Below are 14,615 nucleotides of genomic sequence, written 5' to 3'. Positions count from 1 at the left end.
TTTATTATTTTCCGATTAAATTTAGCTTCTAGATTTCGCGGAGGGATTCTTGAATGTATAAACGTAGCGAAAATGAACTTTTCTGAAAATCGACTTTTTTGTGATTTTTTGCCGTTTCAAGACCCGCGTCACCCCTTAAGCTGGTTGCTTTTGGCACTCCTAGGCAGACCAAGCCATGGTTGGTGCCTTCAGGTCAACAGGACCGATCTATACAGTTAAGGGGGGATGCGGCCCCGAAAACCGAAAAATCGCGAAAAAGCTGATTTTTGAAAAAACATATTTTTGGGTTGCATGTCTCATAAACTACCTGTTCTGTAATTATCAGCACCTACTTTAATTGCAAAGTAAAAAAAAAGAAAACGCTACTTTTGAGGTCACCGCGGCCCGCAAAACACATGCAAGTGCCGAAATGAAGTCAAACTTCACGCGCGCGCCATTCCCGGCCCATGCGGCTTGTCCGTGCCATCTTGATGTCGTTTTGACCGCTAATTCTTTGTCTCTGTTTTGCCGCCTTGCAAAATGGCATCGTCGGCACGGTTGAGGCGCTATCGGCGTTTTCCTGCGATGCGATCTAGAGCGCTGATTGGCCAGAGCAGCATGTTCAAAAACTGCGGGTTAAAGCGCGCCTGCCATTGGCTGCTGTGCAGGCGGCTGCGGCTGCTCCTTCTGATGCCGTGCCCGCCGCACTCGCGTCGTTGTTGCCCCTTGCTCCGTTTGCCTCAACATGAGCTTGCGAGCTGCTCATTGCTTTGCGCTATCTTTAAGATTATTTTCTCAGCTTATTTTTTTTTTCGCTAGTTCTTTGCTGCACGCGATGCCGGCAAAACCCAAGACAGTGCAGATGTTCGGTCCGCGGGAGCGCGATATGCGTCTTCTACGAGCATCGAACTTCCGATCCTCCGCAGCGAGTGCAGACTCCGTAGACGCTTTTCAGCGGCGGAACTGTGCTGTCGGCTGTCGCCAGTCGAAAATCTGACACATTGAGTGTGCCTGGAGCGGCAAGAGTTAATTAAGAGCTCCGCAGGAGCTTTCTAATAAAAAAACACATGTGTTCAACTTTAACGCTTGTTTTCTCGGAATGGATTTTTTCGCTAGTAGTGGTGCTGGGGAAGACGATATCTCAAGAACCGCTCTTCAGATTTGTACGCCGTTTGTTTTTATTTTGTTCTTGAATGACTTTGCCAGGGGGAAACAGGCTTCTTTCTTTGAAAGCTGGTGCAGTTATTTTATAATAAGCAATTAATTTTTGATGAATGTGGTCATTACTGGCTACATCAAATTCAAAGTTGTCTTAAAATGTTTTGGAGGGGAAATTAAAGAAAATGGCTCTTTAGCCCCATGTAATATCTATCAAGGGGTCAACACAGTGAATTTCAGCTTCCTACGATGCCCTGGCATTTCTCCGGGCTCTTCCTCGGGCATATACATGAACCACCTAGCTAGACCTCAATAACTCTGGAACTAATAAACACATCTTCGTGAAACTTTGCAGTTCCCCATAGTTCGGTGGTGTGAACGTACCCTGAAAGTTTCATCCGAATATCCTAAAGAATAAAAAAAGTTCGATCTCCAGGGTAGCCTCCCCCCTTAAGTAGGCATCGCCACCCACCCGTATTTCGTTCTTGCGCTTTTTCTGGCTTACCAAACATCTTATCGCTGTAAGAGTGGTGTTTTTGGTGTTGTAGAACGGTAATTTACTGATGCAGAAGAAATCATTTTTCACTTTAGTGTCCCTTTAACGCCGACAGCCGCAGCTTGTTACATGTGATCGGAGTGCCCAGGAAGCAGTTAAACGAGGGAACACAATCAGCAGCCGGAATGAGGAAGGTGGTGGGCAAGGTCACTGGCCTCCCCACCATTATAGTTTTCTCACATCAGCACTGCCATCCCCCCCTCTTGCTTTTTTTCATGTAACTTCGTTACGACAATTATCAGTTACAACAATGTAATTTTCGTGGCACTTGAATATTGTTATATGTGGGTTCGACTGCAGCATATTTGTTCACTAAACAAATACATTCCCTGAACTCTTGTTCCAAACATGACTCGTCTGCAAGCGAACGCAATTTGTAGGCAGCATGCATGGCATTGTGAGCCAAGGGCCCTGTCCGGTAAAAAGTGCAGGTCCTTCGCTCTGCAGCGGCCTCTGTACAGCTTTGCTGTGCCACTGCTTTCTTACGGCCGAGTGCTAAATGGCACAGAGTCGCCTCTGGCAGTGGACAATGTGGTCACTGTAGAACAACGTCACACATTCAATCGACAAGGCACGATTATGGCTGTGGCAGCGACTCAACGATGGGAACTGTCAACCACACTGCTAGAGCGGAGCATCCAATCAATAGGTCTATTCGATTCAGCCAAGTTTCTCTGCACCTTCTGCACCTATTCACGGTGCACTGCACCTAGACCCTCGATTCCCCGAGGTGCAGCAGTGCACCCTGCACCCCCGTGCTCGATTGAAAGGGGTGCAAGGTGAGGTGCTGCCGCGGTGCACTGCACCTTTGAACCTTGCAGCGAGTGGGTGCAGCCCGGCACCCCCTGCACCTTTTCCTGAATCGAACGAACCTAATGGAGGAAGGGGGAGGGGGGGGGTGCAAGCAAACACTCACGCATGTCGCAGGTAATTGAGCGCATGTTGGAGAACCCTAGGCGAGACGTAGACCTTCTGCCGGTGCTGGTCGAGCAAACGGAGCACCACCTGGAGGATTCCGTCGGTGTACGCCTTGAGGAAAAAGTCGGCGAATTCTCCGTACTCCTTGCTCACAGATCCAGGGCTGCCATACCTGCGCACATCGTTTACGGGAAGGCCATTTGCATATTTATCCTAAGGTAACGTTTCCGTTAAGAACAATGAAAATGACTGTAGCATGGGACAGATTTTCACTACGCAGGCCTACACAATGTAGATCTAATTTAAATAACTTTTTAATACATAAAAATTTTCCCTTTATTTTCCCTTTATTAATATATAAAGATTTTGAAAACTCCCAGCTGAAAGCCTACCTTTATAATGTAAGTAAACTTTAGTAGAAGCATCAAAGAAAAAAAGCTTAGAAAAATATATAATCTGACCCTTCCTCAGAGTGTCTACCAAGAGGACGTCCAAATTCCCGAAGTTTTCCAGGTTCTCCCTCCATGCCTTTGTAAAATTTTCTGAGTGACACAGAACTTTGTTTCACGTCAAGACAATCTGACACCATGTAACTTGTCTGTTAGCATGTCAAAAGCATGTTGAAAATAAAAAACAACTGAATCCAGTTCAAATAGTTAGGAGCAATGTTTATTTTATTTAAAAAGAAAACAGAAGGAAGCGGTTAGTAAAATGCATGGCGAATGAAATATTTTTGAAAATAATGGTAAAAACCATTGCAAATTGATTTGAACATTCTCAAATATGAATAATGAGGAGATGCATACACAAGCAAATATTTTTGAATATGAGCTATTTTTATCTAATGACAGCAAACTCATTGGTATGAGGCCCGAACTTTGTCACAAGTGAGATTCTCTCGCAACAGCTGGAAAGTCAACCTCAACTCTCCGGACATACTCTCAGCCCGTGCACAAAGCCTCAGTGTTGTGTTGACACTCACTTGACATGAAACATGACACTAGCTTCGCGCAGCCTGCAGCAGGGAACCAAGACATGTTTGTGTTGCCACCTATTAAAAGCTTACGGTGCACTTTCGACGGCACTATGCCCCGCATGCTGTGAAGCATACAGGTGAAGGCACTTATCGCCGTAGGGCTATCAGCGATAGCAAGGAGTGCGGCATGTGATGATCCACCACGGAACTTGCTGGCAATACAACTTGCTGGCGCTGGAATGCTAAACTGAGCATGCACCGTGGGGGGGGGAGGGGGACAGTTGCATGGGCAGCTACAGCTCTCAAATCGCGCAGGCCTCTCGTCTTTTCTTGTTTACAGGGGCTCTAGCGGCCGGAAAATCTGCCATGTGATGATCGCAGTTTGGCAATATTTTGTATATTGGTGCCGTAATATATGTTCCAGCAACATCTGAATTGGTCAAAAAGAAGCGTAACCGAATTGGGTCATTTTTTTTGTGTTGTCGATCATGAGTGTTGGGAAGCTGTACTTAACGGGATTGTATCAACAAGATTATACTGGAGCCTACTGATGTTCACGTAACCTACTGATGTTCAGTAGGGCAGCACCATAGCCACTAATCTGCCACAGCAGGTGACAAGGCATGGCTACACAAAGTACTCACCTTTCAAAGACGCGTGTGACAATGTGGAAGGCCCACTTTTTGCACTTCCACCAGGGTAGCTCAGGTCGTTCATCTTCGTCCACCTGGTTTGCCACCTGCAAACGAGATAATTATGTTAATCAGCACCCATGCATTAAGGGGGAACGCGGGGATCAAATAGTAAAATTCTCATGAAAAATCGAATTTTAGAAAAAAGCAGATTCAGATTCTGAATGATCTTTTCTATCACATCTAAAAATATTTCCACCGAAAACGGTCTCTAAGTGTGCCTAAAATATGTTTTCCAGACCGTGGGTAGCAAAAATCTGGCCGAAAGCTGCACGAAAATGGATGATTTCCGAGCACAATACCTCCACACCTTCACCGCCCCATGCAAAAAGTTTTGCACCACTGGAAAGCTTGTTTCACCGCAGGACTTCTCCCAATGGAACCACGTGTCTATGATAAAAATCAACGCATAAACGTGAAAAATACGACGGCCTCCACGAAGCCACAGCTAGGCGCCGATTGGTAGCTGCAGTCACGTGGTACTCAGCACACCCTGCGAGTGGCTGCTGAAAGGCACGACATTTCTCTGGTCGTCTGCTCTGCGCACGCTTCGAGAGGAGGAGGATGGAACTTTATTATTTCAGAAATCGTTGCGCTGTTTATTCCTGGGTGGTTCCCTCTGACAGGGCTCCACTGGTGATCGCGGCTCGCCGGGCCTGGCCAAGGGTCGCCAGTTGGCTTCCCAGGCCCAGTTCGGAGAGTCTCGCCTCCCAAGACCACGTAGTGAGTGTGTGTGCTGGGACTCGTGGTGAAATTGTGTCACCTGTACGGTCGGTGCATTCGTGTGTTATGTGCGTGAGTGTCACTGTGTGGTTGCTACACCAGGGACATGTCCAGGACGTATATCTGTCTGGGGAGATTGCGTGTAGACGAGGCAAGTGTGGGTATGTGTTCGTTTGCAGGTGCCGCCAGTACCTTGCCTTACGAACTCACAAGCGGCGTGTCGTTTATACATGAATGGAACACTCCCTGTACAAGCCATTTGAATCCTGGGCCGCTCACGAGAATGGACCCATGGTATCGTCTGGTGCCCCGGGCACGAAGGCCTGCGGGGCAACGAAGAGGCGGACTGCGCAGCTCGAGGTCTCACTAGCCGAGTGGCAGACCACACCGTTCTTCAGCCCCCGACAGACCGATGAGCGACCCACAAGTTATTAACCACAAGTCAACAAATACTGTAGGACCAACGTCTCGAAAGAAGACAATACGCTCCCCCACACGAAGCTCTCAATAAACGCTTTGAGAAAACTCGGTAGTTTGTGAATTCACTGCTGATTTACATCCCGCATTTTGGTCAACTCTTCTGTTACGCGATGCCTTGTAGGCGTGCAGGCGATGGAGCGTCACGTGAGCGAGATGTAAGGGACGAAGTATGCATACGGGAAGCGTAAACGCAAGCCTCCTCTTCCAAAAAAGAAGTGGTTAGCGGCAACTGAATCAGATGAACCGAGGAATGCGTCGCTATCAAGTCATGCCGATGTGTTGCCGAAAGCCAACCAGTGCTTGGAATCAATGCCCGGCACTAAATCTGAAGACCTGGCGCCGTCAACTAGTCACAGTGTATAGGTGCAGCTCCGACTGGGGAGAAGTTCCCTTTTTGCGATATTGAGTGACAATGCGGTGCTAGCTGTTCGGGACGACGACGAACTTTTGCCTAAGCAGAAGCGCACCGTGCAGGTGCACCTGGAACCTTGTTTTGTGTCCTTGGAAGCAGCCGAGGAGCAAGCGTGCAGCGTCTGCGATGCACTTTGCGTGGTGTCGACGACGGAGCGCAAATTCGGGTTCGCGCAGCGGACAGAGGAAGAATCAGCCCCAAAAGAGGATTAGTTCACATTAACACAGGCTGGTGCAATAAATTCACTAATAGGGCCGGCACTCTGCCTAAACTGTCTTCAAAACACTTTTGTCAGTGCAGCATGAGACGAAATTGGGCCTAGCAGTAAAATTGGTGCTTGTCTGTGCTGCTTGTGGTCCTATTGATTCACATTGGTCATCAAAAAGAAAGTCTGAAGTAAGGGCTTTTGAGGTGAATATAAGAGCTATGCAAGAAAAATAAAAGCACAAAATGAAGAAATGAAAGAGCAAGCACATAAGAAAACCCCTACAAGCAAAGACACTATTGCAGCCCAAGGGCACATTGATGGACATGTTGTGGCTGTGCAACTTTAGTGCCAGTTTTCTCAGAAGTGCAGGACCCGACTGTCCTGCTTGCAGAAAGCTTAGCACGACTATGGCTTGATGGATTTTTATTAAGTTTGTTGCATTGTATTCCTTAGTAAATTGTCTACACAGTGACATTCCTATCTTTTTTAATTACTATCTGACTTTTTACTCTTTAGCTAATTTTATATGACGACAATAACTGCATTATACAAACACAGATATAATGTTCTGTGTAAAAAAAAATCAGGGCGATAAAACTATTTGAAGAATGTCACTGCACGAACCATTCCTATGGCTAAAATGTAAGAGCAACTGTGGGTTTCTACCATGTTTTTTTGTCACGGCAAGCTTTCTGCAAGTTTGGTACAACAATGATGCAGATAAAAATGAATAATGTCAAAACTACTTGATTTATCTTAATGGAACTTTGTAATTAGTAATTCAGTACACTTCCCAATAAGCATGACAAATTTCATTGCTCTACTACAAAAAATAACCACCTCAGATCCCCGCTCCCCCCTTTATGTTCTTGAAAGGCTTTTTCCATTTGGAGACTCCTAACAATTGCATTATTTAGAAGATGTGCACTTAATCACTACCTTTCAGCTGGTTTATCAAGTGTCGTGATTTACATGTTTTAGGAACAGGATTGCCACTCAGCTGTGATTAAAGGATCTATCATTTGGGAAGTTAACGTAATTACATATCTCTAATGAAGGCACTAGCGGACTCCACAGTAACTTATGCACGTCCTGACCTTACTTCCGCAGACAAAAGATCAACTTGCCATTCTGCATGTATAAAAGAAACAAAAATAGAAAAAAATGCAAAAAATTCATACAGATCGTGTGCACTGTGAGTCAGCATGATGAAATGGTGCGACACAATAAGAGGTGCAAAGTATTTCAATGTACATCATGCGTTGTCACCTCGGCAACGAATGCATCCCACAACTGTCCTTCGACCAGGCAGCAATCCCTATAGAATGCGACACAGTGCCAACACCCACCACAGCATCTAAACATGGCCTCCCAACCACAGCCAGTCTTATCCCACTGAGACTGTAGAAGGGACGGCTGCGAACAAATTATGGCGTGGTTGCATGGGCTTCTTTTTCAGGCGCAAGATTTCTGTCTTCATCACCAGCTAGCAGAGTGCTGACAAGCGGAGACATGGCTATGGCTCTCTGCTGAGCCTACTGGGCGAGACAAACAATGACGCGCCGACCCCACGGGACGTAGGCAATGAAAGTTCCTCACGTCGGGCACCGGTCGATCGAGGACGATTCGCAGAAGCTCCATCCACTGCGTGCACACTTCACGTGAGATGAGTCCCAAGGGGAAGTGGTACTGGACGAGCGCAAAATAGATCTTGAGGATCTGCTTCTGCAGGAGCACAGAGGCCTCCGACTGGTCGGCCAGCAGCTGTGCCAGGCGCTGCTGCAGCAACGGTAACAGCAGCTGCATTGCCTCGTGCAAAGGCTCCCGCTCCTCAGGCTTTTTGTACCTGCACGCACACAGAGGTGCATGACTCGTGAGGCACCTTTTGAAATTACACACCACCTCTGGCCATGAGCTACAGCACAGGACAAGCTGGATCAGTCAGAGACAAATAGGTCAGCAACAACTCCCTCAGCTTAGCCATCTGTGCCACTAGCTGCCTAATAACTCTACACATAAATAACTTTGCATGTCTCCTACAGGTCACAAACGATTGGTCTTACAAATGATTTGTAGGGTGTCACATTCAATTTCATGCTGCACTAAGTTCACCCTCCCACTTCGTATATATTTCAAATTTCAGTGTTCTATTAGTGCCCCCAGTTAGTATTTGGGAGTCCTAAGCAGCACTGAAAATTAAAAAAGGCAGAAATTGTGGGATTTTACCGGCCAAAAACATGATCCGATTATGAGGCACGCCGTAGTGGGGGGCTCCAAAATAATTTGGACCGCCTGGGGTTCTTTAGCGTGCACCTAAATCTAAGTACACGGGTGTTTTCGCATTTCGCCCCCATCAAAACGCGACCACCATGGAACGAAATTCGATCCCATGACCCCGTGCTTAGCAGCGCAACACCATAGCCACTAAGCAACTACGGCGGTGGGTAGCACTGAAAATGGGAAATAGTGATCTCCAAAGTAAATCTTTTACAATACACGAAAAACCATGCACGTACCGCTGGGACTGTTGGCTAGAGAGATAATGTCACAAGTGCTACCTACAGCATTCGCTCTACCTTCACAAAGACATGGCACTCACGTGCTTCAAGGAGCATGCCATACATCACCACTCACTCATAGTTCTTGACCAATGTGTACAGGGCCAATAGAGCGCCTGCCCAGCCGGCACTCTCGGGAGACTGGAGGTAGATGGAGACCTTGTCCACGACACCCGTCCATCGTCCCGGAAAGTCGTGCTTGAGCACGCAGCCGAGGCAGGACGAGAGCTGCACGCGGATGAGCTCAGGCGCATGCACCATGGCGTCGACGAGCGCGTCGCGCACCATGGCTCGATCCTGCTCGTGAATGTGAAAGGGCAGCGGCTGGGGCTGCGGCTGCGTCTGTGGTGGCGGCTCTTTCTCCTGCCAGAACTGGACCACCAGGTTCTTGAGGTAGATGGCGCCTGCCTGACGCACGGGCATGTCCAAGCTACCAGTCATCACAACTTGCAGCAGAGACGGCGCAAAGCCGATGATCTTGTGTACCTGCAGTGGTGACGGGCATGCCAGTGTTTGTCAGGCAGGCTCTTGTAGCATAAAGTAAAGAACAATTAAAAATCCATACCTTGTTCCTGCAATTCAGCTTGCCTACAGAATGATCACGGGGCCTACTTAGGTGCAGTCTCAGAAGCAGACACAAATCAACTAATTGTGCTGCCAGTGTGCGACATACTATGGTTTGGTCACGAGCAGAAGCAATGGGCCGTGGCTACGCAACACAAAAAACATGCTATGCTGTTTGTTTGGTAACAAAGGGTTTCAGGTCTGGGACACATTGTGTAATAATTATGTCTTACTTTGCGACATAAAAGTATGAGACAATGTTACATCGAATTACGTGATGTATGTCTACCTATAGGTCTCTTTCACATGTGATGCACTATTTCTTGGTAGCAAATGCAACCAGAAAAAAAGGAATCTCTAGCCTTCACAGTGTTGCTTGCTATGCATGAAATGGAGTACAATATTGGCAAAGTACTGTCCAAGGTCCTTGTCGCGGGTAAGGTCTTCGTGATAGAGACAGAATCAAATGAAATGTTGCGAGGCAACGGAGCAAGGAGGTGGGCTACCCTACCCACTGCACAGGCTCCTCACCTCCGTATTCTTAATATTCTGGTATCTACCAAGCCGACACACTACATTGAACTCGCATCATGTGCACCACACCTTTTTTGTTGTTGTGGTTGTCTAGCATATTTCCCATAGCGGCTTTGTGCACTCAACATTTGAAAGGAATCTCACTATCTTTCTGTACACATGCAGTGCACAGAGACATCCCATTTTGAAGGCATGATTGTCAATGCGTCAAGTGGGTGTCTTAGTAGTGCCTAAGTACAGTGAACGGACCTTTTACAACGTTCCACATGCACAAGAGCTGAAAGGAAGTGACCTACGTGACTTCCCATATCTTTCCTTGTGCTCGTCAAAGAGCCAATTCAACAATGTTAGAAGCAATTCATTCAAATGCTAACACAGCTTCTCGTCTTTTGCCTCACATTAGAAAACACTGCTGCACAGGTTTCTTCGTTTTCAGCCCTTTCAACGGCATTTATTTTAAGCTTTTTATCAACTTCATTGCCATAAGCCTTTACTAGGAAACACTTGCTCCTCCTTTTACACATGGCCTCGCACCTGTCGTAGTTAAAACATGCATTTTGTCCGTTTTCTTTCAGTTTCTCCCAGTCTACCGTTTCTTTCCTAACCAGACTGGCAACCATTTTCCTTCCTTGTCATGTTTATCTTAATGTGGAACGTTCTTTGCCTCATTCTTGGCACTTTGCAATCGGTAGGCAGGTTCCTGTCTTGCCTCGCTTTCATGAAAAGAAAATGTGTGACCAATGGTGGAATCAAACCTCTGCCGTGGACCGCAGCAGCCCGGTGCTCTAGCCACTAGGCCACGATCACACACACAATTATCTCATTCCAAAGGGGGCCAGCTCTTCGAAACAATCGGCGCATGCACCATGTGCCTACTTTTTTGTCTTCTTTCCTTGTGACAGCTTGCACTTTGAGGTGCTGCATTAGACTGCACTACCTCCAGGAGAGGCCCACTTTATGTAGTACTTTCCTTGTGGTAGCTTGCACTATGTAGAAACTGTGGGACATTGTACAGACTTCATAACCGTCCGAGTTGATCTAGTTTTAACATTTTTTCACTGAAGTACACATTCCATCATTGTTTTAACATACACCACATGAAATAGCCATGCGTACGTATGATTGTAACACGTAGCCACTGATGTCACAATCCTTGTTTCTCTCGCTTACGCTCGTCCGCTACCTACGCAGAACCCAACTATCGCCATGTCATTGGCTCTCGCCAAACGGGCGGCGTAGAAAACATGCAATTGCAGTCATATTGTTTACGATGTGGTTGCCATCATGCTGCTGTGATCACACACACAACTACTCAATTTACAGGAACACGGTGGCCCACCTGGCATCATTTTGCAGAACCCTAAACAATGCTGGATAGCCAGGTACCAGCAAAATGCTTCATATTACATAGACTCCCACGTGCGCAGGATCTGCACTTTTTTTTATTTTTTCTTCAACTCGCACACTATTTTGTTTGAGAAATTTAGTTATTGGCTGTGATATCTCCCTACTATAAGATCACAGCCCATCACTGAGATGTTTATGAGCAGGCTGATGTTGAGAAACTCTTGCACAATGCCAGACTAGGCTCGAGGCAGTGATCATGATCATCACTGCTATCTGTCACCATCATCCTGTCTCCCTCTTCCCATTGCAAAGCAGCAGGAGGTAGCCCAAAAACATTGAAGTTAAATTCTGGGGTTTTACGTAACAAAACCACAATCTGATTATGAGGCACACCATAGTGGATTAGTTTTGACAACCTAGTGTTCTTTAATGTGCACCTAAAGCTAAGCCATACACCTAGGTAAAGCAGCATTTCACATCAAAATGCTGCCACCAAGGCCATGATTGAACCCACGACAACTTCAGCAGCTTAATGGCCATAGCCACTGAGCTGCTGCAGCGTGTAGGCTGGAGCACCCTCACTTCATGCATCCCCCTCTTTTCTTCATCAAGGCAATGTTTGTTTCAGCTAAAATAAATGTAGCTAACACCTTAGGAATGCAAAGGCTCCTGCCAAAGCTGCCGCCAAATGTCACTAGCCCGAAAAAGCAGCACTTGGCTGTCATAAAAGCTTTAAGAGAAATGGTGCAGTACAGTCAGACAGCAAGACTTTACCAGACTACAAAATGCTTTTTTATTAAATGCCTCTGCAAATGTGCTCTTAATGTTCACAAAAAGATGTCCGATACTTAAAGCAACCAACGGCTCCTATAACAAAAGGTTGACAAACAAACACTTGGCAAATTTACCGTCATTACACACAGCATCAATAACTAAACCTAAATTTTTGGGCTCGAAAAGGAATTAATGCAAAGACTTGTGGGGGCAACGTAACGCATTTATAATGCAACCATGTTGCAAGTAAACAATACTCATAGTAATGATCAACTGTACTCAGAAAGTCTGTAGGTCGAATGGATTATGATGCACTGAAAGAAATACGAGCACTGCGCTAACTACGAGAGAAGTGTTGGTCCCGCTGTTAATCAGTGAATGCTTCTACATGAACACTAAATTTGCTAGACCAAACAGGCGCATGTCTGATTATGGCCATGTAATAATGACAGGGTGCCCTATGATCAATACTGACAGACAAACACTGGTTTCTGGTCTGTGTACGATCTTCCCCGGAGTGCTTTATATTCCTGCAACCAGCCGGTTGGTACGATTGTGAGGGACTGAACGAAACCAAACAAAATCAGCCGCACAACGTAACATGCTCCACTCGAGACAGCGTGCTGTTTCGTGCGAAGCAGCAGCTCTTGATGCCACAGTCCTTCGCGGCTGTCACAACCGGTACGCCACGGAGCGCTTCAAGTCCAAATCGGCACAGGAAGCCCTAGCGACGGCAACCGAATCCGCATATCTGCAACGCGACCGCGAGGGCCGAAAACCCGCCACGTGCCACCGAGGCCGAACGCGACACACGCTATGGTCCGGACGTCTACGCGTGCGGTGGGAGGGCCTCCCCTCATGCCCCGTCGGCGTGATTCGGAAAGCGGGGCCGGCTTCGAAGGGGAGTCAAAAGCACCGCTCGAAGGCACGCCGAGTAGCCACTGTAGAGACGTGCGCAGCAGCACGCTGGCACGCAGCGTCGGCGTGTCGGAAAGCGGGGCGACCGCCTCTCGAAATGCCAATCGCCCACCAGAATCCCTCCACGAGTTCGGAAAAGGACTCCAAAGCGGCGCGACGATCACGCGAATCGGTGACAGCGGTTTGTCATAAGGCAAACGGCTGTCGCCCGCGCGCGCGCACACATTCTTTCGCGCACGCCTTTTTCCGTAGCAGCCAACCCTAAGGATGGCAGATGACACGCCGGCGCCCGTTGTAATGGGTCCGTCCCTGGTTTAGGACGGCGCCCTTGGGCTCTAATGCGACGCAGTGCGCCCAAAGGCGTCGCGTGGACTGACACTTCGACAGCGCAGCGCAGTAGAGCAGCGGGACCGGCGAGGCGACAAGAAGGCGCGCATCGGGTCGGGCATCACCGCAAAGTACTTTCGCTCTCGACTCGCGCTTTTTCGTCCCGAGGCAAAGTAACAGTGTCTCAGCTGAACGGTCGGGCGAGCCGTTCTTTCTGAAAAGGTCCCGAAGTGGCGATTGTCACGCGCAGGATCGTTCGAACACTAGCTCGGGGCTCCTTAGCTGCTGCTAACCCCCCCCCCCCCCCCCCCTTCTTTCACGGTAATGGCGCCATTCATGGCCCATTGAGTCGATTTTCCCCGAGTGGTCACCTGCTCGAGTTGTTTCTCCGCCGTCTCTCGCTGGTTTGGGTCTATGGTGGCCCGGAGGATTTCGATAAGCTGGCCGGCGTCCATGGTTACACGAGTTGTGAGACACGAGAGTGCGATAAAACTGTGGTTAAAACGTGCTTCACGTGAACCATGCACCGATGACGCACCCAAGAGACATGCTCCAAGCGAAAGAACGGCGGCGCCGCGCAGCGGCCATTACCCGAGTTCGTCTTTGGTAATTTATTGTTGCGTAAAAATTATAAGCAATCGTAAAAACTGACTATTTTACAATAATAATAGCAATAATGCATTATTGCTTATAACTTACTCGATTGGTACGAATATTATCAACGCATCGAAAAATGCAGTCGATTGATGTTACATGAGAAGCACGTGTTCAAAGTGGCTTAATCCATGCATACTTTCTCGTTCACGTGCGAGTATTCCTTTCTTTTTTTTTTTTCGCTTCAAGTAAAAACCGTGAGCGTGGGAGTACACCGGTGAAGCAGGCAAGGAGTATTTATTTGTGGCGTTTGTCATGGGCGAAGCAGTGTGGTGAAGACGCGTCTCTGCACGAATGGAGAAGAGTGAAGGCTGTCCTTGTCGCCGCCATGCTGCAAAGCAAAGAAGAAGAAAATAAGTAATAAAGCTTCATCGTTGAATGCGCTCAATCCGAGTGCAAGAGAAAGAGCGCGATGACCGTCATTTATTTATTAATGCGATCAGTCTTATTGCAGAGCTTCGTCCGCTCTGCAGTCTCGATAGGAGTGCGGCTGTATCTGTGTACAAGGCGTCCATTTTTTTTAGACTACACATATTTTTATATATATATATATATATAGAAACGCTATGAGCGTGGCGTTCTGGCGATAAGTTATGCGGTGAAGCAGACATACTTTGCCGCTAATAAGGGGAGCATCAGAAGGTTAATTACCAAAACAAATGAAATAACTTTTTTTTTATTCGAACCTTGCGGGCTGTTCCTTAAATTACAAATTTGGATGCACTCACTTTTTAATGCACTCCCCCGCCCCCTTATTCTTTTCTTTTAAATCTTTATAATTACAACCAATTCAAAAAAACTTATAATTAAATTTCTAGGTTCAATCCAGGCAATATC

At 47.2% G+C, this 14,615-nt stretch overlaps 1 protein-coding gene across 1 annotated transcript in view; it reads right to left on the bottom strand.

The window, feature by feature from the left end:
• The window catches only part of msk (importin-7 msk), a 110,216-nt gene extending 96,525 nt beyond the window's left edge, over positions 1–13,691 (bottom strand). Inside the window, exons 1-5 of the mRNA XM_075690722.1 lie at positions 13,496–13,691; positions 8,737–9,146; positions 7,702–7,948; positions 4,232–4,326; positions 2,610–2,783 (exon numbers count right to left, since the gene is read on the bottom strand). Coding sequence (XP_075546837.1) covers positions 2,610–2,783; positions 4,232–4,326; positions 7,702–7,948; positions 8,737–9,146; positions 13,496–13,579 — 1,010 coding nt within the window. The 5' untranslated portion in view covers positions 13,580–13,691. The remainder of the gene's footprint in view (positions 1–2,609; positions 2,784–4,231; positions 4,327–7,701; positions 7,949–8,736; positions 9,147–13,495) is intronic.
• Between the last annotated feature and the right edge of the window lie 924 nt (positions 13,692–14,615).

This window comes from Dermacentor variabilis, chromosome 4 (genome assembly GCF_050947875.1).
Source record: "Dermacentor variabilis isolate Ectoservices chromosome 4, ASM5094787v1, whole genome shotgun sequence".
NCBI lineage: Eukaryota > Metazoa > Arthropoda > Arachnida > Ixodida > Ixodidae > Dermacentor > Dermacentor variabilis.
The sequence above is the reverse complement of the archived record's forward strand: the minus strand, read 5'-3'. Positions and strand labels throughout refer to the sequence as shown.